The 24,891-nt window shown below is 49.5% G+C and overlaps 1 protein-coding gene across 2 annotated transcripts in view; it reads right to left on the bottom strand.

The window, feature by feature from the left end:
- The window catches only part of Slc12a7 (solute carrier family 12 member 7), an 82,906-nt gene extending 58,349 nt beyond the window's left edge, over positions 1 to 24,557 (bottom strand). For both annotated transcript variants that reach the window (XM_051182726.1, XM_051182727.1), the window contains exon 1: positions 24,268 to 24,557. In XM_051182726.1, the coding sequence (XP_051038683.1) occupies positions 24,268 to 24,481 (214 nt within the window). In that variant the 5' untranslated portion in view covers positions 24,482 to 24,557. The remainder of the gene's footprint in view (positions 1 to 24,267) is intronic.
- Between the last annotated feature and the right edge of the window lie 334 nt (positions 24,558 to 24,891).

Here is a 24,891-nt window from a genome sequence, read left to right as displayed (position 1 = left end):
TTGGAAAGCACAGAACTATTCTCCTAGTTTCTAACCTCAAAGCCCAAAGCTCTGCTTTGTATTGTAACAGATTCCAGAACCACCTAAGCCAGTGCCCTGTACCATGCCCAAATGACTGCCTCCTAGACTGCAAGTTCCACACTTAACTTGGCAAGGAGAGGCCTGGGTTATTTCTGACACATCCCTTTGTCTACAGAACTGGGCAAGCCAGCAAATGTTTGTTAAGTCACAAAGGCAACATAGTATACAAGAACTCTCATCTGTTCCCCGGTCTGCCTTCAAGGCCTGGATTTCTCAGCAGAATTCTCAGACAGTGGTCTGTCCCACCCAATGGCTCTGGCCCCATGGTGGCCAGCCTGCACCATGGCCAGGAAGGACCAGGAAGAGCACAATCCTATCTCCCTGCATAGGGGAGAGGCCTAAATTCAAGGCCACGGCTTGCCCTTTCTTCATGACTACAGTTTAACATTTACTTCACCCCAGGCACACTTGAGGCTCTTTAATTCCCATGGGGGGAAATTGCCTCTGTGTGTGTGTGTGTGTGTGTGTGTGTGTGTGTGTGTGTGTGTGTTACATGCATGTGTGTACAGGTTCATTTGTCTATGAGTGTATATACAGAGGCCAGACATTAACTTCAGAGGTATCTTTCTGTATTGCTCTCTACCTAATTTTTTGAGACAAGATCTCTCATTGATTCTGATGCTTGCTGTTGCCCCAGAGATCCAACTATCTCCAACCACCCCTAGTTCTGGATTTACAGGTACATGTACCACATGCCCAACTTTTACACAAATGTGGGGATCTGAACTCAGGTCCTCATGCAAGCAAAGCAATCACTTTACATACTGAGGCAACTTCTTAGCCTGTGGTGACTATTCTTGGTAGTCAACTTGACTGCATCAGGAATTAAACTAAAACTCAGGCAACTGGGTACACCTGTGAGGGACTTTTTCTTAATTAAATCATTTGAAGTGAGAAGACCTACTTTTACTCTGGATCTTTTGAGGTGGGAAGCTTCACCTTTAATGTGTGCCACACCTTCTGCTGACAGCCTATATAAAGGACATAGAAGAAGGAGGCTTGTTCTTTTTGCCTGCTTACTCTTGCTGGCAAGTCTGTTTTTCAAGATTCTTGTGTATACTGAAGACCGTCTAAGACATCCAGCTTCATGGACTGAACAACTGCTGGATTCCTGGACCTTGCATTGGTAGACAGACATTGTTGGACTAGCTGGACCACAGCCTGTAAGCCACTCTAATAAATCGTGTGTGTGTGTGTGTGTGTGTGTGTGTGTGTGTGTGTGTGTGTGTGTGTTCTGTAAGTTTTGTTCCTCTAGAGAACCCTAATACACAGCCTAACCCCTTTTATTGTACATAGCTCCAAATGCCCTGGAAGAGAAGACAGACATCTGTGGGCATAGTAATAACATAATGCCTATTTTGTGGGTCTCAGGGTGGGCCAAGTTACTTGCTCAAGGTCACACATCTGGCAGAAGGATGGCAGGGCCAGGAGAAGGAAACATGTTCTAGGAGCCTGGAACAAGCCTACACTGCCCTCAAGAACTAAGGAGGTTATGCTGGGAAAAGCAGTTAGCTGCACATCTCAGCCTCGGAATGGATGCTTACTCAGGCATGCAGGTTTGTGCGTGGTGCAATGCCTAGAAGGTATGTGTGGCTCCTGCATGGCAGGCTGAGTCCCATACCAAGCTCCTCAGCCCAGCTGTCCACTCCAAAGTCACAGCTCCCAGGGGACATAACAGCTGTGGCTATACACATAGTAGGACAGGTGTCTCAGGTTATAGCGGTAGGGCCAGCTCTCCACCCCCCACCCTCCCACCCCAACCCTCCACCCCTGCATGCTTCTAGACTCAGTGTTTCTGACATGCAAGCTGCATCAGTTCAATCATTCTCCTTCCAGTTGACTGACCATCAGGACACGCTGACCCTCTGACCAAGCCGGGCCCCTCCCCTTGTGGATCATCCAAGGACAAGGAGACTGTGGAGGTGAGACTTAACAAACCCACTCAGAGTCAGAATCCTGGCTGACATCCATCCAAATTGAAAATTCCTTTTTGTAGGGTAGTTGTGGCCATCAGGGTGTCACATGTCACATGAAAAAAGCTGGCCACAGGTCACTGTCCCTCTAGCTGTTGCTGGCACCTTGCTGGCAAGATGACTTGGAGGGTAAAGATACTTAACCACTCAAGCCTGGTTACCTGAGTTTGATCCTTGAGACCCAAGTAAAGTAAGAGAGAATAAAGCCCACAAAGTTGGCCCTCTGTCCTCCACAAGATGCTACAGCATAACCCTGCCCAACATCACTCCCATATACTGAGTAAAAAAGAAAAAAATGAATGTTGTAATTTGATTGATTTTTCCTGGTTGTGGGGGCCTTGGTTTTCTGAGAGGGTGCTTGGTTGCCTGCTTATTTTGAAACAGGGTCTTGATCCATAGTCCCCACTGGCCTGGTACTCACTGTGTTGACCAGGCTAGCCTCTGGCAATGCCCTGCTTCTGACTCCCAAGTGCAGGGGTTACAAGCATGTATCACCACACACAGCTTTGGTTTTTTCCTTTTAAAAAGGATTAAAAGATTGCAAAAAATAATGTAAATAGAATAAATATTAATCTCATAACTCTAGGACACAGTTCTGTGGCCTGAAATGCTTCCCACAGCTACACAGCATCACCATGACCCATCTCTAGCACTTTCTCTTCTTCTTAAGCTGCAACTCTGTCCCCAAGAAGCCCCAGCACCTGATCCTCCGGTCTTCCCATCTCATGTGAGTGGAGTCACACATTTGTCCTTTTGTGACTGGCTTGAATCACTGAGCACAACGCCCTCCAGGCTCATCCCTGGTGCAGCTTGTTTCAGAATGTCCTTCCTTTTCAGATGCAGCTACAGTCCACCTCCTAGCTATTGTGAGTAACTTTTTCCTGTTAAATGAATTCCCCCTAATGAGCAGGACAGTTCCGGGCTACAAATCTAAATAGAATAAACGTGGTTTTAAAGGATTCCGGTGCTTTTGTAGAGAATTACACATTCACATACAATCTATCTGGGAAAAACAAGATTCGGCATGGTGGGGTCTGTCTGGTAGGGCTAGGGGAAGACTTTCTGCCCTGCCTAAACTAAGTATATTTTGTAACCTGTGCGACACTGTCCAGACAAAAATACTTCACAATCCTTTAAGTTAACCAGATGTCACTGCCCAGAGATAAGCAGGCTACCTCCCACCATGATCTCTGTCCTATAATTAACCTAGCACTGATAAGCTAATACAGGCCTGTGCCAAAGGTTATTCTCTGGTTGCAGGTAGGTGGCGATGGCCAGTCTTAACAGACTCTTGGGGTATGTTGGTGCTGCACAGAAAGGCATCTCAGCAAGCAGGTCAGAAACTGCTGCAGGGCCCTCAGTCCAATGGAGGGGCCATAGGTGCTAACCCTGGGCCCCTTCACACTGGAGGGCCCATAGGTGCTAACCCTGGGCCCCTTCACATTGGGGCTCGGACATCTTGCTCTGAAGCATTGCTGGAAAATACTACCAGCCCCTCAAAACCCAGAGGATCCATTGCTGGATCCCAGAAGAAGGACTTCCAGAAAAGTGAGTAAAACTGCTCAGCCAGGTTTTGCACCCTGAGGGGCAGCCACTCAGCAAGGCCACGGGGCAGCTGAAAATTGAGACACTAAGGGTAGCCCCTCCCTCACAGACTGGGGAATACTCAACCCTGTGTGCCAGGGGGACCTGCATTCACATTGCTAAGGGCAGTAAACACTTGCTTCCCATCTTCTCATATGTTAAAGTTCAAATTTTGCTTTAAAGATTAAACTAAAATCTACCTCTTCTCTCCAGTTCTCTTCTTCTATTTCATTAAAAGAGAAACAGAGAAATAAATTTGCCTAGCAGCTGCTGACTTAGATAACTCTCTTGGCTTAATTACCTCATTCAAACTTTAAATATTTGGCTTATGTCCCATGACAGAGTCAGACAAACATACTGTCAGACATCAAAAGTGAACTTCTTTGTGTAAATAATGCAAGTCATTAATTTCTGTTTCCTCGGGGCATGTGTTAAAAATACATTTTGAAAATGAGCTTTGATTGCTATTGAAGTGCATGAGCATCACATGGCCCTCACAACTCTAAACTCACTACCCCAGGTCAGCCTCCCTCAAGGCACAGCTGGATCCTTTCTAGGAGACAAAGATGTGCAATAGCAGGATATAGGTGAGTGCAGAGACCAACAACGTAAATCTCTCCAGAGGCAGGACTAGCTGAGGTGTGCAGAGCATGAGGCTCTGAGTTCAATACCTAGCCCTAACAGAGGGAGAGGAAAGGAGACGGAAGGGGAGGGGAGAGGAGGGAAGGGGGAGAGGAGAGAGGGAAGGGGAAGGGGAGAGGAGGAAAGGGAGGAGAAGAAGGGGGAGAGAAAGAGAAAGGATCACAGACACCAAATAGAGGTTAGTTCAGTTAACAGGTACATGAAGCTCTACTGTGCTAGGATTGTGAATGTTTTACCATAGGGATGGTGCATGTTTGAGTACATAGAATAGCTCACCCTAACTTAAAAATCTATCTATCTATCTATCTATCTATCTATCTATCTATCTATCTATGTCTCTCTCTCTTACACACACACACACACACACACACACACACACACACACACTATGTGTAACTTTGTGTTTTTAGGTATCACTTAAGTGAACTTAATTTTAAAAAGAACAAAAGCAAGACTTTTTAACCTCATCTCTTGCCATGGCAGAATTCTTATTTTTGGTGGCTAAATGAAGGGTGGACCCAGGAGACTGGGAGGTCTCCTACCTAAATTACCACTCAGCAAATGTCTTCTCGAAGATGAAGGCAGAATCAAGACAATTTCAAACCCATAAAACCAAAGGGTGCATCAAGGCAGAAAGCCTGGTCCTGAAAAAGCTCAGAAATACAGACCAGTGATATAGGGGCCATGAAGGTAAATCTAAGCCACTGCCTAGACACGGCAGCAAGGGATGTATGGAACAGAGTCCAAAACAGACATGCCTGCAGGGCAGGGCTGTAATTCATAAGAGCCCAGAGGTCTCAGGAGCAAACGGCCTTAATTACATGTGCTCTGAGCAAGTCACGGGCAGCTGTTTCAAGAAAACGTAGGGCCACATCTACGGATATAATTCTTACTTACAAAAATTGCTCTCCTGGCATGGGGGGAGGGGAAGGAGAAGAGAGATGAGTGGGGGAGGGGAAGGGAGAGGAGAGCATAAGGGATCAGGACGTTTGAGTTGGGGGTTGGGTTGGGGGAAAGACAGAGGAGAGCAAGGAAAGAGACACCTTGATAGAGGAAGCCATTATGGGCTTATCTAGAAACCTGGCACTAGGGAAATTCCCAGGAATCAACAAGGATGACCCTAACTAAGAATCTAAGCAAGAGTGGAGAGGTTACCTTAAATGCCCTTCCCCAATAATGAGCCTGATGACTACCATAAATGCCATCCTAGAGCCTTCATCCAGGAGCTGGTGGAAACGGAAGCAGAGATTCACAGCTAAGCACTCCAGTTGTGGAGAGGGAGGAGGAATGAGCAAAGGTGTGAAGATGATGCTGGGGAAACCCACAGAGACAGCTGACCTGAGCAAGTGGGAGCTCACAGGCTCCAGACTGACAGTTGGGGAACCTGCATAAGATCGAACTAGGCCCCTGATTGTGTGTCAGTTGAGGGGCTTGAGCAGTCTGGGGCCATTGGCAGTGGAACCAGTATTCATCTCCAGTGCATGAACTGGCTTTTTGGAGCCTGTTCCCCGTGGAGGGTTGCTCTCTCAGTCTAGATACACGGGGGAGGGCCTAGGTCCTGTCCCAAATGTTGTGACAAACTTTGATGATCTCCCATGGGAGGCCTCACCCTCTCTAAAGACTGGATGGGGGTGGGATGGGGAGAGAGAGGCAATTGGGATTGGTATGTAAAATAAGATTTTTTTTTTTTGACTCCATATATTTTTTATTACTGGACAAATCATTCCCAATTTCAACATGACCAAATCTGCAGGTTAATAGTCTTGATCTCCATCCATCTGGCAGATAGATCATGTTGACCATGATTCAGTACAAACTCAGTCTTGCCATTGTGTGAATCTTTCCTTACAGGCCCAGCTTGGTTCTCCTCCAGTGTCTTCTCTTGGAGTTGTACCTGATTTTGTTACCGGTTTTCATCCGAATCCACTGAGGAATTGGACGATTTTGCTTTTGTTTCTTGGCCAGGAATCACTTGATTCTGAAAGTCTTGTGAGAAGACATGGCGAGAATCTGAGTTAGGCGTGTGCTGCCCGATGGCGGAGGGAAGGCGAAGAGCAAAATAAGATTTTTTTAATTTAAATAAAAAAATCTAAAAAAACAAAATTGCTGTTCTGAAATAGGAATATAGTTTGGTTCTAGAACAATTCTCTTGTATGTGCCTACGTTCAATTGTATTGAAGCAAGCAAACATATAAATACGGTCTGTTCAATACCAAAGGAGACAAAAGAAAATACACCCCGGACATTCACTGCAAGAGAATAATGGATAATTTGCTGTGAGAAGTTAGAGATTTCAAAATACCGGGCTTGATAACTAATTAAAAACAAAACAAAACCCTGGACAGAAGAAAAAAAAAAAATCAGAAGACAAGACAAGAAAAGAAAGAACAACCACAGTGAAATCCCATACTGTGTCCTCACCCACAGTGACACCCCATACTGTGCTAACCTTCCACTGTGGCTTCTTACCTCCACTAGCATGGGAACAAAAGAAACCATGACCTCTGCTCACAAAGCAATGAGCAGAAAGCCAGCCACGGAAAGACCACAAGAAAATTGCTGAAGCCTTGGGGATTTAAGCAACACATTCCAAAGACCTGACGTCTTAAAGGAGTCACCACTGAAATCTAACACTATCTTTTCCCCAGAGTGGGAGTCAGGGAGTTCCCTCCTTGTGGATCTGGCCATAATTACAAAGACACTTGTGTTTCTGGAAAGCCACATGGAAATCCAGCCCCAGGTGCCTTGCTCCTTCACACACACAGTGAAGCTCTCACTTCACTGTGCCGCCCAACCACAGTGGGGGTCATACGGAATGTGACCTGATCCCAGAGGAACACATCTTGGTGGGAAACTACATCCTTGTAGATGGTGCGTTGTTGAGGCCATGCTGTGGGTGGGTTGGCAATAACTCCATGCCTGGCGTCCTCACAGGGAAAGACCTGAGGATTCTAAAGGGGAGACACAGGAAGAAGCCACCAGAGATGATAAAGATCCTACTCAGACCACTGCCCTGTGTTCTTCCTTCCCACTCTTTGAAATCCTCAAGCACCCTCAGACAGAGCGTGGAGAGTGACAGGCCCTCTGTTTTCTAGGGGCCAGACCTTGAATAAAATCTGCTTTCCCTTAAGCAGCTCACATTTCTTGAATATTGACTTTTGAGTGGTAAGAAGCTGGAGGTGAACCCAGCAACAACATTTAACCATCCTGGCAGAAACGAAGACACTTGAGACATTTGTGCCCCCCCCCCCGTGGCTACCAAACCATCAAAACTATGGACCCCCAAGAAATTGGAATTTTCTCAGGAATCTCATGCTGGAAGAAGGAAAAGGCTGAATGAAGCCTTGTGCTACCCAGAGGGAGAGCTTATCTCCAGGAAAAAGATGTCTAACAGTTCTGCTGGCCTTGCAGGACAGACTGGAGCTGAGATGATGATGATGGGCAGGCCGACACCTAGACCAGGACTGCTTAGTCATGCATATACCTTGGCTTCTGTTTAAATCTAACCCTCCCATCAGCCCTCAAAGAGACTGGGTCAGGAGAATCGCTGCTTCTCTTGGTCTCTTTTCCAAATGAAGCCATACTGAATAAATCTTCCTCTGCTTCTCACAATTACTATTAATTGGCCAGTTGAGGATAGGTGACTGAGCCTGGAGTGATCCAGGCTCTGACTCTCACAACTCCAGTCACAACACTATGACATTCACTACATCCAGATGAATTTCTTTTAAGACTATCAGTTCTTAAAACTAATTTTTTAAAAATTTAAGAATTGCATCCATCACCAAGAAACTGACAGGCTAAGAGACCAGTGAGGTCTGGCACATTTGTGTGACCATTGTATGTGTGTGATCACGCTTGTGCTACTTTTAGCGCCCATCTGCTCCTGAGGCACCTGTCAGGGGTAGCTGGAGGTGGACATCTTCCATAACTAGAGTCCTTGGGGAAACCAGCTGAGCTGTGTCCCTGAGGAGTCCAGATCCTGCTGAAACCAGGTCCTACTGCCCTATAGGACTAAACACTTAGACCTGACCCTTATTTCAATGTCATATAATGAAGCCTCATAAAACGCCTCTGGGAAGGGGGGGGGGCCCCTTTTAAAAAAATAAAAAGGAGGCCCAAAAACCCCTGGGGGGGGCACTGACACCTGACTAAAATCCACCTGCCGCAGCTTAGGTTCTTCCCCACAGTAGCAGACTGCTGCATGGGGAGCACCGCCTGCCTCCTCCCCTCAGGCTTGACCTAAACCGGCACACTCCACACCTGCTTGCACAGACACACCAGGGAGCTAGCTTCAGAGCCACCCTGGCTGCCTTCCCATCCTTGTACTGTTCTCTGGCTCCTCCATCCCCTGCTCCAACTCTGCTCGCTTGCTCTCCCTGCAGCCTACACACCCCTGCCACTCCAGTAGGTCTTAGGAAGGACCCCTAGGTGCCAAGTCTGATGGCCATGAACAGCGCTTCTCAGTGAAGGCGGGACCCTTGCAAGTTATGGTAACAGCTGGCTCTCTGGCACCTGGAGCTTGTGTCTTCCCCCAAAGTGTCTCTCTAGTCACAACTGCCATGGATACTGGCTCCTTAGCCATCCTGGTAGGCTGTCCTGAGTGCAGAAAGTGCTATGTCACGTTCGGAGCGAAGCTTCAGAGGGCGTGGTGACACATCTCTCCCTCTTTCTGGGGCAGAGACTTATGGCACAGAGGGCCACGAAAAATCTGCCCAAGACACCAGTCTCAAGGTGACCAGGACTTTCAGGGCTTCCCTGACATAAGGGCACCTTTTTGCCCTTTCCACCCTCTTCCCCCCACGGGATCCCTAGGAGATGGGAAAGCAAGGGCCAGTTGGCATCAGCCAAATTCTACCCAGGATATGATTGGCAGCTCTAGGCAGGGCTTCAGTCACACAAATAAACGCAAGAAAATCTCAGGAGCCTCCCACTGTTTCAGGAAGGAGGCTGCCGCTCCACTCTGCTGGATATAATTTCTGGACATGATTAAACAGGAAGGAAATAAAAGACTCTGGCTGAGATTACATTCAGGAGCGCCATGGAACCTAGCTCTCCAGGCTCTACATTACCCACTGTTAGAAACTAGTGATTAACCACACCTGCTGTTGTCACACAGGGGCTATGTTCTGCCATTGTCACACCTGGCCACGAAGCTGTGGGGTTTGGGGTCAGGCACAAAGCACATCAGCACCAGTAGGGCAGCAGAGGCCCTTTCTGTACACACCCCACCCCCCACCCCCCACCGCCAGCCAGGAGAGTGTAAGCTCTCACACAGGCGTGGATGTGACTGGCTTTATTTCTAGATGTGGGTCAGAACTCACACTGACACTGAGTGTGGTGGTGTACTCTACTAACTCTAGCCCTTGGGAGGTGGATAGAAGGCAATCAGGAGTTCAAGGCCAGCCTCAGCTACCTCATGAGTTAAAAAGTCAGCCTGGGCCGCGTGAGACCTTGCCACAAATAAATCCTAAAACTGTTCTCGTTCGGCAGACCTGAGAGTTCATCTATGAGTGACTTTTACGCTAAGCTATTGACATAGCAACCCGGAGCCCTCCAGTACCTCCCGGAAACCATGGCACATGCTTATGCCTGTGACTCCAGGAACCCTACCTGGAAGATCAGCCTCCAACTTCCTGCCTCAGCACCTGGGCAGCGCTTTTGAGCTTCAAGGACAGATGCTAAACAGAGGAGCAGATCCACTCCCTGGAGCCTGACATAGGAGGAAGGAAATGCTGCTTGGTCAGGGCTGATAGAAGATGAGGCAGGGAGGGGGGGAACTCTGGCTTTCCCAGGTGCAAGGAGACTCTGCAAGAGCTCCAGGGATACCAGGAGAGCTAGATACTCAGGCACGGACTCCTCTTTTAGGATTTGCAAGACTACAAATGGAAGGAGGAGGCCCCCTGGAGCTTGGGCCACCCTGAGCTTCAGACACACTTCCACTGCCCACAGCTGTCCTTGCCCAAAGTCTGCCTTCCTCAGACCACCGGTTGCCCCAACCTCGTGACCTCCTTCCTCAGCAGCCCCTCTCCTCCCAGTGGCTAGGGGAGGAATTGCACTAGAAGAAGGTGGCTGTTTGCCATGGACTAGAAGCAGCAGGACCTTGCTGATAGAAGGGGCACCCAGCTGTGTCCCCTCTGGCTTACTGGTGTGATCCCAACAGCTTTTGCTGCTCTGTGCTCCTGTTTCATGACAGCTACCCGATGTCACCATCAGGAAATCAGAGTGCTTACCTGAGCTGGGTTTGAAGTCACTAGAGATCATGACACACATGGTACCTGGACATATGGGGAACCTGCTGGCCAAGTGAAGCCCACCCCCACAACCAGGAGGTGCCCCCCCAGGGACTTCACTGGCATCAGCTCTTCCACCACAGCAGCCTCTGCCCAGATAAGAAAGGGGGGACAGACATCCAGCTGCCCAGTCAGACTGCACAGGCTACACCGTGAAACAAATGCATAAACATCCTTGTCTTTGTATTAGTCAAGGTTCTGTATGTATGTATGTATGTATGTACGTACACATAGACATATACATATAGATATATGGATTACCTATATACACATAGATAGATATTAATATAGATTTACCAGAGCAGATTACAGGCAGTGGTCCAGATAGCCCAACAATGGCTGTCTACCAACAGAACATCCTAGAATCCAGTAGTTGTTCAGTCTACACAGCTGGATGTCCCAGACTGTCTTCAATATATGCTGGAATCCCAAAGAAACAGGCTCTAATTCCAGTGAAGGAATGAACTCTCAAGAGCGAGGGCAAACAGGCAAAGAGGGAGAACTCCCTTCGTCCATGTCCTTATAGAGGCTGCCACCCGGTGCAGCCCAGATTTAAGGTGGATTTTCCCACCTCAAAATACCTGGATTTGGGGTGGGTCTTCCCGCTTCAAATGATGTAATTAAGTAAAGTCCCTCGAAGGTGTGCTCAGCTGCTCTGGTTTTAGTTAGTTCCAGAAGCAGTCAAGCTGACAACCAAACAGAACCACCACAGTCTTCAAGTAAACTTTGAAGAGAACACAGCACTTGGCCATCTGCCTTGGCCTCTTTAGGATACGAGACACCCTAGACTGTGTAACTCTTGAAGGGAAGACACTTCTTACAGCCCTGGAAGGTCAGGACAAAGCATCTGCTGATGGCTAGGCCCCTGGCTCACAGAGGCCATTGTGAAAGCATGTCACCCACCCATCAGCTTGACCCCCCTTGTTGACCTCCCCAGCTCCCATCTCTTAAGACTACAGCTTTAGGGGTTAGGGACGGCATTTGAATGGGGAGCTGACACACACACTGACTAAGATCCCTTCTGCTAGGGCAAGGCTAGGCCTGCTACCTCTATCATCTGCATCTCTGCTGGGACCCAGATATGTCCCCTCTGGTTTACTGGCCCGATCCCAAGTGTTTTTGCAGCTCTGTGCCCCTGTTTCCTGACAGTTACCTGATGTCAGCATCAGGAAATCAAGGTGCTTCTGAAGCAGCCATCCAGCAAAACATTTACCTGAGCCACAGCTGAGCTTCCAAGTTAAGCTCTCACCAAACATGAGCAAAGCGCAGAATGTCACCGATTAATACAGAATTCAGGCAGGGACATGAAGGGTTCCACTGAAGGCTACCTTCACTTCCTTCAGGAAATCTGGATTTGCAAATGCTGGTTACATCCCTGAGGTAAGGTCTAAGAGGGGGGCTAATTAGGACTGCCTGGTTGAAGGTGTCCTGTGAGGCAAAACTGAGAGGCTCTGGTGGACAAATGGAGACAGTGACCTCTCTGGGCACCCATCTCTACTCCCCTCTGAGCAAATGACCTGGCCATTGAGTACTGACTTGGCTGCCCTGCTCTGGTCACTGCATTTCTGGCTTAGGTCCCACCTCTGGAAGTTCCATGAGTTATCTTCTCCATCCCACACCACTGTCCCCTCGTGCTAGGTCACCATGCTTATCCCTCGTGGGGATGCTTCATACAGAGGCTCTATGAAGTCCCAAAGAATAAGGGCACTACCCCAGTGGGCCAGGGCTTAGATGCTCTGTCTCTATGGAGATAAGATGCATTTTTCAGCCTGAACTAGGCATGCAGAACAGCCATATATGGGAGAGCACGGAACTCACAGTGACAGAAATGGTGATGGGCGCCATGATGGCCCTTACAAGGCAAGGACAGCAGGTATGCACATTCCCCCAGAGCAGGAACACCCCAGAAGCATATCTCCAGACAAGTACCTCCCTAAAATATGGGCACGCTGCTGTAGGACAGGCAACCCTCTGGGTAGTTGTCCCTGGCAACTTTCCACAAGGCTGCCATGCCTCCTTTATCCTTTTACGTCCCCAATCTTTTGCAGTGCATTGGCTTTCTTTAGATTTCGATCCCAGGATCTCTAATGACCTCAGTGAGCCCCATCCATTCAACATTCAGTCCTTAAAGAGGCCATTCTAAAAAGACAGAGGCAGATCTGTCTGTCCCCAGGAGGTCTAAGTCCGGTATGCATTCCTGAGCGGAAGAATTAGACACACCTTGACAACTGCTCAGCCACAGTACTCTCCCCACCCACAGAGCCTCTGGGACTCTTTCCCTCCCTGCAGGGGCCCTCTGTGGCTATCTGTTGCCCAAGACTGAGCCTCGAGGAAGCCACCGCCTTCTCAGGACTGCTGCCCTTCCCTAAATCTAACTCCTTCCTACCAATGTTCATCGTCCCCGGGGCTTGGCATTTGAGCAGCTGGCAGCCTGGGACTTTACACTGGTAACAGCAGGCCTTCTAATAAGTACGACTGGATGGCTTTCACATACAGGCCACCCTCTCTCTGTTCTGATCACTAGAGCTGCAGGCTGGCTCAGGGTCTCACCAAATATGAGGGGACCTTGAGCAGCAACAAGTCCCCTGTGGAAGCCCCTCTGGTCTTCTAAGCCAGCCTGCCCCCCCCCCCCAGCTCTGGGGATGGCATCCGTTGGTCTTTGCTGGTGCCTGGCAGGGACACAGTGGCCACACCTTAACCTGTGTGGAAAAGCAGTTCCCAAGTGTCATGGAACACTCTCAGTCAGTGCCATGTGACTCAGGATGTCCTCAAACAAAGGCATAGCTGGCAGAGACCAGGGCTGGGAAAAAATAGGCTTTAGCCCCCCGGGCCTTGGGAAGTCCAGCAGGACTGGGTTCCTCTGAGACTGAAACTACACAGCAGTAACAGCCGTACAAAGTCCCCTCAACAACTGGCTACATGGTCCCTGGGAACATGTGCACCCAAGGAAGGGTCAGGGTGACCTTAGTGCTAGGTGTCAGAAGTTGACTCCTTTGTATCTCCTGTGAGTGGCCACAGGAGTCTTGCTTGACCCTCTGGGTGGCTATACTCCACTTCTACACCCTGTACACATCCACGGAGGGCCCAGGTGTCTCAGAAAATGAGTCTCTATAGTAAGTTAGACCTGTCGGCCAAGAAGACCTCTGTGGTCAGATACTAGAATATGCTAGGATGCTCAGCATGTGTCCTGCCTGCCCTACTGCATCGAGTGCACCCTCAAACCACAGCACATGGGAGGCATGGAACTGAGACTACACCAGTTAAGCTCTGCTACTGCCCAGAATTCTCCAGCACATGTTGACCAGGGACCCACATTCACCTTTGCGTCTGTCAAGGGTCTCCCACAGGAGCCATTCTATTCTCAGGAGCCCCTTGTGAAATGCTATGTTTAGTGGCAGCTGGCTGGGGATCAGCATCACAGCCCAGGCTGCATTCACAAATTGTGGGAGCAGTAGAGATGTGGTGGGCTGGATAGGCACAAAGAACAAGTCCTGGGCATGCCTGCCTGTAAGCCAGTGTCTTCCCGGAAGACATAGGTCTCTCTTGTGCCTGAAGCTGGAGAAGAACTGTAATTCCTGTCCACACCAGTGCAGGTCCAATCCTTAGCTAGCTTATCCCAGGTAAAGTAGGAAGGTTCCAGGCTGGTCGTGACAGTCTGCACACCAGGAGTTCTGACCCCCAGGCCTGACTGACAATGGTGAACTGCAGGACAGTGTTTTAACTTCAAGCTGCTGGTACTTGCTGTTCGCTTCACACTGCTTTCACGGGATTCTCCTTAGGGAGCTTTGTTCTGTAAACAGGGAGATGAAGGCCCAGCAGTACCAGGGGCATTGGTTTGCCCAGGAATATGGGCTGTCCCAGCCCTAGGCTATCTAGTCCAGAGGGACAAGAAAGCTGTAGTTGCCAAGCAACGAGATGGAGGCATCAGAGGAGCCTAGGGCCCCAGGGAGGGCGCAGGTGGCCAGCAGAGGGGGTGCAGCAGAGCCCAGCAGAGGTGGCTTCAGGGGACTCCCTGGTAAGCAATGACAAACACCTGGCCTGGGAGGGACAGATAGGGAGCTGACGGTGTAGGCTTACTGTGACCACAATGGGAAGGCTGATGATAAGGAACTAAATGAGGACACAGGAACAAGAACCATAAGCCTGCAGGGCATTCCCTGAGATGCTGAGAAGGGCTGGTGTCCCTGAGGCCTCTCTCTTTGGTTTGCTGATGGCCCTAAAACTCTATATCCTCACCTAATCCTTCTGAGAGCCCCTAGGGTCTCTCTTCTGGTAAGGTCACAGTTCTATTAGACCAGGGCCTCCTTACAATCTCCTTTGGCTCCGATTTCCTCCTTAAAGGCTCTGTTCTGGACATTTACTTGGAGGCAAAGGCTTTAACCTATGTATCAGGTGTCATAAGAATTTGCACCAATTTTCTGAGGCTTCCCTCTAACATCGCAGATTTGTTTCCTCATCCAGGGCTCTTTTTGTTGGCTCCTGAGCTCCATGTGGTGTGGCAGCCCCAGACACCCCTGCACACACCCTTGGACGCCTGTCATAGACTTTCCCCAGTCTACTCAGCAAACCCAGCGCTACAGTGCCAGCTCAGAATGACCCAAGGGGTGCCTATGCCCAATTCCTGGCCCCTACACAGTCTGTACTATAAAGACTCAGGCATTGTGCCCGTCACCTGGCAGAATGTACTCAGGCAGTAATCTAGTCAGCTCAGGGTTCCATGAGTACTAGTCTACACCAGGTGAAGAGTGTCCCATTAAAAGACAGACCTCTGCTCCTTTCCTGCTGTTCCCCTGTCTCCCTCTTCTCTTCTGTCCTCTCTCTGTCTCTGTGTCTCTTTACCTGTCCCCCCCCCATCCCTTTCCTTTATAGTAAAACTTCTCACTTAAGCTCTATCTGCCTGGCATATTTGTCCCCCGCCTTGGTCACCCTCACCTGCCATGCAATCCACCAAGGTCCCCCCATGCAAGGTCCCCCTCAAGCCTTATCCTAACATGCACACCTTCCTCACAGTCTCCTTCCCCCAGGCAAGGAGGGCCTATACTGGCTTGTGCAGGCTCAGCTAACATGCTCTCCAGCTGAAGCTCAGAGCCAGGAAAGAACTCAAATGTAGAGTTTCTAAAAAGGCATCTACAAACACCCAGCATCCACCAGGAAGTGCAGAGTGCCTAAGTCTACCTCAGGCCACACAGGGGCCCCTGACACAGAATTGATGCAGTGAGGAAAGCCCTCTGCTAGCATCTCATAGATAAAATTGTGAGTAGTCAAGGCTTCCTCCTCCATCATTCTTGATCAGGATTAGCACAAGCTTTGAGCAGAAAGAGAGGCTCGCAGTACAGGAGCCAACACACCAGGATGCAAATGAGATGCTAAAGCTGGACACTCGATTTGCAAGGGAATCTGTCTATCGGGAGCAGCAGACACAGCAGCACTGAATGGTTTGCAGAATGTACATTCATCATATGGTCTTTGCTTGCAGATTCACAGGCCTCTGGGTGGGGCTCGCTGGAATCAGAGGAGAGAGTCATGTATGCAAAGCAGCCAAGGAGAGAACAGTCAGCATCCAGATGTCCTGTCCACAGCCCCTTTTGCTAATGTCATCACATCTCAACGGCAGACCAACGTGGTCAATCACTTAACACCAACAAGGACGATGCAATACAGAGCATGGAGGTGTGACTGGTTAGGAATACTTGTGGACGAAAGCTTACTCTGGGCTCTGTCACCTCTCGGGATGAGGCTGGAACCCAAGGCTTGCCACTTTACAAGCACCAGGCCCATCCCATGCAGTCCACACAGTTTTGTCTGTGGTGGCCACAGGGCCACAGGCCACTTGACAGCCTGCTGGGGTCAAGGAGTTCGCCTGTTCACTTCAGGACTCACACGATGGAAAGTGGTGTCATCTATACCAGAGAATTCTGTACAGAGGGATGGGAGAAAGGGAGGCTCAGCCTCACTATGGGTCATGAGGGAAGAGTGCTTACACCACCAGCATCAGCTGTCTTGTTTTCCTTCTTTGTTTTGTTTTGAGGAAGAGTTTCACTCTAAGCCAGGCTGGAATTTACCATCGTTGGTAATGAGATTACAGGCATGTGTACCACTATGCCCAGCCACTTGTTTTCTTAAATTCTGTTTGGTTGGGTTTATAATTAGTTTTTGTTGCTTTATTTTGTCCTTATTGCTTATATTAGACAGGGTCTCATTCTAGGGCCTCGGCCATCCTGAAACTCACTATGCAGTCCAAGCTGACTTCAAACTCCTGAAAATACTTCTGCCTCACCTCCTGAGTGCTGACATTACAGGCATGGGGCAGTACACTAAGGTATAAATGATTTTCCTTTAAGATTAGGAGGAAAGCACAAAGCAAATAAAAGGATTCCTGAGCAGAAAATAACTTCCGATACACTATAAAGGGCTTCCAAAGATAATTTGCCTGCCTGTGCACGTGTGTGTGTGTGTGTGTGTGTGTGTGTGTGTGTGTGTGTGTGTGTGTGTGTGTTCATGGGTGCATATGACATATGCAACCCCCCAACCCTACCCTTGGCCCCTACAGGACCATAGTTACAGGTTAATAGGATATAATTTGCAACAGGATGATCCCAAGACAAAAATAACTGTTCAAAGAATGTCTTGCTGTGAGTAATTTAGATGATAAAGGACTCCTCTGAGAACAACTGCCTTGGTGTAAATTGATTTAATCAGGCTGATAACCATCCTACCTCCCTGAGTGCTCCCACCTCTAGCAGGGGAAACAGGAGGATGTGGTTTGCTCTGGTCTCTACTTCCTATTTGCATTTTCTTTCCTGGTGGGTGTGATAAAATATACATTTTAGGGGTGGAAAAATGGTTCTATGGTTCAGAGCACTTACTGCTTTTCCAAAGGACCTGAGTTTAATTCCCAGCACCCACATCTGGCAGTTCACAAGTGTCTGTAACTCCAGCTCCAGGGGATCTGATACCCTTTTCTGACTTCCCAAAGCGCCAGTATATGTGTAGCAGGAACGAACACGAACACACATACACACACTCACACACACACACTCACACACCATGGTTCTAAGTGAGGCTCTGCAGCATTAGGCACATTGACTCTGCTGTGGCCCCTGTGTACGTGCACCCATCCAGCTGGTAAAATCCAGACCTCATCTTACAGAGTGGGGAGTCCATCCCCACTAAATAGCAGCCCCCACCACTTCCGGACCACCTTCCGTCTCTGTTAATGTCACAACCCAGCAGCTTCACCCAAGCAGAACTTTACAGACTTTCCCTCTTCTGTCACTGGCCGCACTGCCCGCCCTCCAGTCCCCCTGTGTCCTTTCCTAGAAGCTGGGTGATATTCCACTGTCAAAAGGCAAAATTCGAATGAACTTAGCTATGGGTCTAATTGCCTTTTATTTTGAGCCGCCAACACTGGCTGGTGAGTTTTGCAAGTGGGAATGGGAAACAGAACCACAGGAAACATCTGATCGGTTAGCCCAGGTTACTTCTTTTTAAAGAGTGGTTAGAGCAGCAGAGACTTCCTTGTCAGCCTGAGTGTCACAATGGTGATTTGACACCTGCCTGCTTCCTGTAAGAGTCCATCTTATGATATGGCACTTGGCCTGAGTGGCTCCTTGTTGGTCTGGTTTCTACTGTTAGGGCCCAGGGCACAATGTCCTCCATGACTTCTGTTACTACCTCTGACAGGCACTGGGCTAACCTTTACTGCTAAGAACAAAAGTATTCTAGATGTGGGTGTGCAAAGATCCATCTGTATTACTGCATCCCAGCTCATGGAGGAACACAACTGTTGTTTGGTTATTACATGGCTAATTACATGGCTACATTTATGTGTGTGTGCGCGTGCGTGCGTGCGTGCGTGCGTCTGTGTGTGTGTGTGTGTGTGTGTGTGTGTGTGTGTGTGTGTGTGTGTAAGTGTGGGAGAGAGCATGTTCCCTGAAACTTGCATGGTCAGAGGACAATGTATGGGAGTCAGTTCTGGCCTTTGACCATATGGATCCCAAGTACTGAATTGGTGCTGTTGTGTCTGGTGGCGGCATCTTTCCCTCTGAGCCATCATGATAAGCTCCAAATGACTACATTTAAACCCTTGAGGAACTCTATGCCGTCTTCTTCAGGGCCTGTATCTGAAAACTGACATTTCTGTCAGCAAAGCACAGGGTTCCAATGTCTCCACATCCTTGATCATATTTGATATTTCCAACTCTTTAAAAAATAACCACCAGGAGTGTAAAGTGATTTTTCATTGTAGGTTGGATTCCTCTTTTTCATTCTATTTTTGTTTTGGGCTGTATCTTGGTATGGGGATAGAAGCGAGGTCAAGAGTTCGCACAGTAAGCCACATCCTCTGCTGTGGTTCCAACCTGCATTTCTCCACGGACCAGTCAGCTGTGCATCTTTTCTCGAGTTTATTTTCCAGCTGTCAAGTGCTTTTGCTCATCTTGAGGCGCTAAGGTTAGAACCCAGGGCCTTTTCTAGGCAAGCACCTTGTCTCTGAGCTACATCCCCAGCCCCTTTGTCCATTTTTAAAAATTGGTTTATTTGACTGTTTTAGTTGCCGAGTTACAGAAGGATCTTCTATTCTGGGTATTAACCCATTATCAGGTAGATAATTTTCCACTGTCCCACCCATTCACATTTAACAGATTCCTCTGGTCCTGCAGCTGTACCTTTCATCCTACAGCTTTAGGAACTGTCTTCTCCACTAACACATGGTTACAGTAACTGGCATCACACACACACACACACACACACACACACACACACACACACCTCTGGATCCCTGCACACCCATATCTGCTTATGAACAGTATCAACTTCACTCAGAGGCCTCCTGTACAACCAGGGCTGCTTTGACTCAGGCTGGGTTATCCTAGACACAGATATACTCACGTGTTTATTTCTCCATCAGGTTGGGGAAAGGCAGTGCATCCACTTGAACACAAATGCTCCTGTGAGTTTGTTTCTCTAGTAGGTTGGAGAGAGTGGGTTATCACCCAGACTTGGGTGTTTCCACATATTTATTTTTCCCACACAGTAGGAGACAACAGAGCTGTTGTCACTTTGAATGCCCTGGGGTCAAGGGTCCCCTGCTTTGCTGCAGGGTTTGCACTAGTACCAAGATGCCGAACACAGGGCCAACCCCATCCTGAAGCCTCCAATCCTGAAGCCTCCAACTCGGGCTCTTCCTGACCTAGCTGTGACTCTCTTGGATGCTGTTGCTTTATTTAAAGACAATTCCTTCCCATAATGAGATGTGGTGTCTCAAACCCTAGGCTACCCCAGTGGAGACAAAGAAGCCAAGTTAAATATTATGTAGCAGAGAGAACAGGGCAAAAGTGCATGAAGTATTTTCTTGTTAAGCCAAATTAGCGATCACCAAAGCATGGCTTCTCTCACAGCAAAGTGACAGAACTTGAGCTGGCACTGCTCACCGAGAGCTAGAAGCATCTTACCGATTACCAGGAGGGCCACACCCCATGAAATATTTAAGCAAAAAGCAAACAGTCTGCCCAGCAGGCAGCAGGTTTTCAGGCACCAGAGTCTAGCTATAACCCAGAATCAGCTCTCCAGTCTCAGCAGCCTGGGCAGCCTAACAGTATTTCTGTTCAGGGAACCCAGGTATGGCTTGGGATACAATTTTACCAAGACCCTTTTCAAGCAGGGCCTAGGACTGCAGTGAGAGACATTGCCCAATGTGTGAACACATCATGAAGCTGGCACTCCTCTGGGCCGTCCTAACTCAGAAGTGTTATCATAGAAACTGCCTCGGAGGCCACAGAAAATATGCTAAGCAACAAACCGCAGAGCTCAGTCCACAGAGACACGTGTACTGAGCACAAAGACACCAGGACACACAGAGACAAGCATACCACGGCAACACAAGCTCACACGGAGAAACGAAAGATGACAAAAAGACAGCACCGATGTACATAGAGACGTACACACGGACAACGTGGACACACAACACTGCACAGGGACATGCAGACTTCACAGAGACAACACAGAAACACACGGGTAACACAGAGACAGGCAACAGAGAAACAAAGAGACAATATGTAGACATACACACCATAGGACACCTTAAGACTCATACGGTCATACAAAGACAACATGGAGGTACACGAGAGATGCAGAGATAACGCAAAGACACACAACATGGAGACATTGCAGGTAACAAGGAGACACACAGGGACACATAGACTCACAGCCACACGTATGTGGATATATGTATACATCGGGATACTTCAGCCTGGACTCCCGGGGCACCTGACTAGAAAGGCCATTGTCATGGGAAGTGGGACGTTCTCTTGGACCTGGGTCTCCAGGGGGGCAGGAATAGCAGCCTGCAGGTAGCTTCACGAGATCTCTGTGGCCAAGCCCTGTACCATCACCCCTTGAAGTATAATTATCAAGGTTTGGCAGACGTGTGGTCCTACCAGCCATAACAGTGACGGGAAGCATGACACCAACCTCCAATCAGGGACTCAACACTGGTCTTTGTCCTGGACAGGAATGAAACCACAGGAGTCTGCAGCTCAAATGCCAGGTAGGACAGGGGAACAAGGGAGGGTGGAAAGTGCTCCAGGTCACTTACGACCTTCTAGGCTGCTGTGACCTCCCAGAAGCCCTCCTCGGGAAGCCCTGTGCTTATGGCTTTTCCTGTCATCTGGAGGCCTTGTTCTTCCTTGTCCCTTCTGTCTTGGGGGCACTCTGGGTGACTGTCCATCTTATGTTAGTAAATGGTTCTGAGAACACGTTGGGACCATTCCACCAGAACAGAACCTCTTCAGCTGGAAAGCAGAGAGGGATCTCTCTCTGGACCTTTGCCACAGGGCCAGGATCTTTCCTATGGGCCCTTTGTGTCATTTCCCCTCTGCCCCTGTGCTCACAGACAATGCAGTGACAACCACAGAACAGGCAGTCACAGGTAGCAAGTGACGGACTCATTCTGCCTGTCTATGAGTGCCATCTTCATCAAAAGCAAATAGAACACAGTTCAGAGGCTCCGTGTTGAAACCTGTGTCTTATGGGACATGGGCTGAGCAAGCCCTGCAGATAAGAGACATAGCATCACACTCAGACCCCACCACACAGCAAAGGGAGACCATGCCACCATGTGCTGTCTGCTCCTAGACACACCCCACCCAATGAGAAGAGACCAGAATACTCATTCATGTGAAGGGTGCTGGTCTGATGGCAGAGCCAAATGAGCATCCATGTATCGTGGTAAATATGGACAGTGGAAGCTTTGAGAACTGGCCTTAAAAGAGGTTGTAAGCCAGGAGACCTGACGTCTCTGGAGATTTAGAAAGTTCATTCTCATCACCTGCCACACATCTGTAACCAAAGGTTGACTCAGGACAACACCCCACCCAGGGCTTGGCTCTTGGCACCGTGCCCAAACCGGACCAATAAAATCTTCGTTTGTTTTTCGAACTTAGTTTACACTGTGTTAATGAAACACCAAATAATAGGTCTTCTGTTCCCACGTAGAAGCATAACACAAAACCACTGGATTGACCGTTGTCTGGAACAGTCACACGAAATCCCCACACAACTGGAGCCAGCTGTCCATGGACAGATTCAGTCAGCCAACAGTACAGCTGGGGCCCTAGCACTGAGTCCCAGCACTGAGTCCCAAATCCTTAGGACCCACATGGGGGTGGCTGCTCTACCTCCAGCCTCCAGTAGGATCTGACCCCTGGACATCTGACCCTCAGGGCCTTCTAGACCCCATCTACAAGAGAGGCGAGGAGAGTGGAGATTTCAGGGTCGAGAAGTCTCCTGGGGGACCCCACATCATCCTGCCTCACCTACTACATCTGGGACTTGAGGTTATGCTCTTTCTCTAGCCTGAAATGGGGCAGAGGGGCATGGAGAAGTCTCGACCCACACCTGCCTCTTGGCATCCTGTCTCCAAGGGCCTCTAGTGGGGGGTTTATAGTCCAGCATGAAGGACTTTGAGGACGAAGGGCAGAAGCCACTACAGTGTGGGTCTGACCTGTGCTCTTGGCTCACGGTGTTACTGGTGTTCAATACTCTTGGGCATCGATCTCCTACTCAAAAAGAGACACTAAATCCTGGAGGCCTGCATTCCTCGGGAGCATGGGGGAGCCAAAAAGCCCAGGTCAAGGGCAGGCATGGACCCCAGTCTGTCATACTATCCATCAGCAGATTCTCTGCCAAAGGGTGGGGACTTTCCAAGAGAATGGCGGGGCTCCTCGCTTCAGCAACTCAAGAGGACCTCAGTAGATGCTTTGTCCGCTTTCTCTTACCCACACCCTCTGCTAGCCCTCATGCTCAAGCAGGGGCCCTATAAGCAGGGCCTGCAGACACCATAACAGCTCTGTCACAGTTTTGGTGACCTAAGAGATCATCTATTTACTTCTTAGGTTCCACAAAGAAATCCAAAAGAAACGTGTCCCTTGGCAAGTAGGCAGACAGCCACATACAACCTTGCTGACATGCCAAGATTAAGGAAAGTCAACCACTACCCAGCAGGACAAGCTCCCTGGCAATCCTGTCTGTTAAAGCAGGAGACAAAACCAGACCCAGAGCTCAGAACAGAGACAGGTGGAGACATAGCTCAGCATGTCCAATCTAGGGAATCTAGGGTATCTGTAGTGTGCACGCACTTGCGCTCACACACACATAGCACCAAAGCTATGCATGCAAAAGTTCATACAGGGAAGCGATTGCTCAGATTTTGTTATAAAAATTACCCTACCAGAAAAGTGACAGTTCTAAGTTTCTCTTAGTGTCACAGTATAACCTTACCCAAATCTCTAAATAACTGCATACATGCAACATGAACACACCTGTCATGGCACCTGTGATGGTGCCTCCCCAGCTGACCAGGGCAGGGCATCTGAGTACTGGAAGGTTGTTTAGACAAGTACCAATCCCATTTTGGAGACCCTACTCAGGAAGGCAGACAGGTACCGAAGGTAGAGGTCTCTCAGAGAATGCCTGGCAAATGCCATCTATCCTTCAGGGATGGGGCAAAGACAAACCCGTGAGCCAGCTCTGGTTTCATCTTTGCTCTGTGACCCAGAGAAGGGCTCTAGAACAATCTGGAGAGTGCACTGTGAGAGTCTGCTCCTGTTGCATGTTCCCCAGAAAGCCTGGCTTAGCAGATGTGTGACCAACAGTAAATTGCACTGTTCCAGGATTCCCACATGCAGTCAGAGGTCACAAGTCATTACAAAGGACAGCAAGCCAAGTGGGCTTCCACAGCTGTGAAGTTACACTCACAGCGCTCACCAAAGGCTGGCTGCATCTGTCTTGCCTGCACCTTCAAATCCCTCACCAGAACACAGCAGACAGTTCCTTTTCTCAGCGTTCCTAACTGTGAGGGGTCCAGAGTTAGTGATCATGGGCAACCCCAGAAGCTATCCCCCACCAACTACAGACATCCCACGGGCTCTTACAACCACTCTACTGAGTGTTACCACCTACAAGGTCCATAGAACATCAGGCAGGGCCAGGGATTAGCAGGACTAAACTGAGGGACAAAGGACGCCAGCTGATTCCAGAGCCAGGGCTGTAACACTTGGTGACCTGCAGCCAATTCCTTAAGCCAGCAGGCAATGGCCACCTCCTGACACCTGGGCAACAGGCAGGCTGTCTGTCACTTGCTGCACCCACACAGAGGCAGCGGTGACCCTCTAGGAGGAAGGCTTAGCTGCACCTACCATAGCGGCTGGGCTCGCGGCAGTAGCGCAGAATGGGCAGCGCATCTACTTCTTGTGTTTTCAGTGCGGCCACCAGGCTGGGATCCGGGTCAGGGTCAGGGTCGGGGTCGGGATCGGGATCCAAGCACAGGTGCTGGCTGTCGCCGCCCTCTGCCCTGGGTCCCGCGTCCCCCATCCCGCTCTGTGCTGGGGTTACCACGAAGCGCTGGGACATGTTGGCGTCCGAACGCTGGACGCCGCGATGACTGCTGGAAGTGAAGGCTGCCGGTGCTGACCGTGGGTCTCGGGGAGCGGGGCGGGGCAGGGGCGGGGCACGAGGTGGGGGCGGGGCAGGAGGGAGACGAGGCAGGGGCGGGGAGGGGAGGGGCGGGGCGGGTGAAGTCAAGGCCAAGCTGGGGTGGCTGGATAGAAGTGAGTGGGTCTCTAGGAGGGAGTAAGAGAGGGCTGGGATGGGCAAGGGGGGGGGGGTGAGCGAGTTGGGGTAGGGGCAGGGCCGGGACGGGACCGAGGCAGAGGATGAGAACAGAAAAGAGCAAGGATGAGCAAGGGGGCTGGATAGGAGGGGGAGTGAGCTAGAAGAGGGCAGGGAAGGGGCATGAGTAAACTGGGAAGGGCAGTAGTAGA

Source organism: Phodopus roborovskii, unplaced genomic scaffold (assembly GCF_943737965.1).
Source record: "Phodopus roborovskii unplaced genomic scaffold, PHOROB, whole genome shotgun sequence".
Lineage (NCBI taxonomy): Eukaryota > Metazoa > Chordata > Mammalia > Rodentia > Cricetidae > Phodopus > Phodopus roborovskii.
The sequence above is the reverse complement of the archived record's forward strand: the minus strand, read 5'-3'. Positions and strand labels throughout refer to the sequence as shown.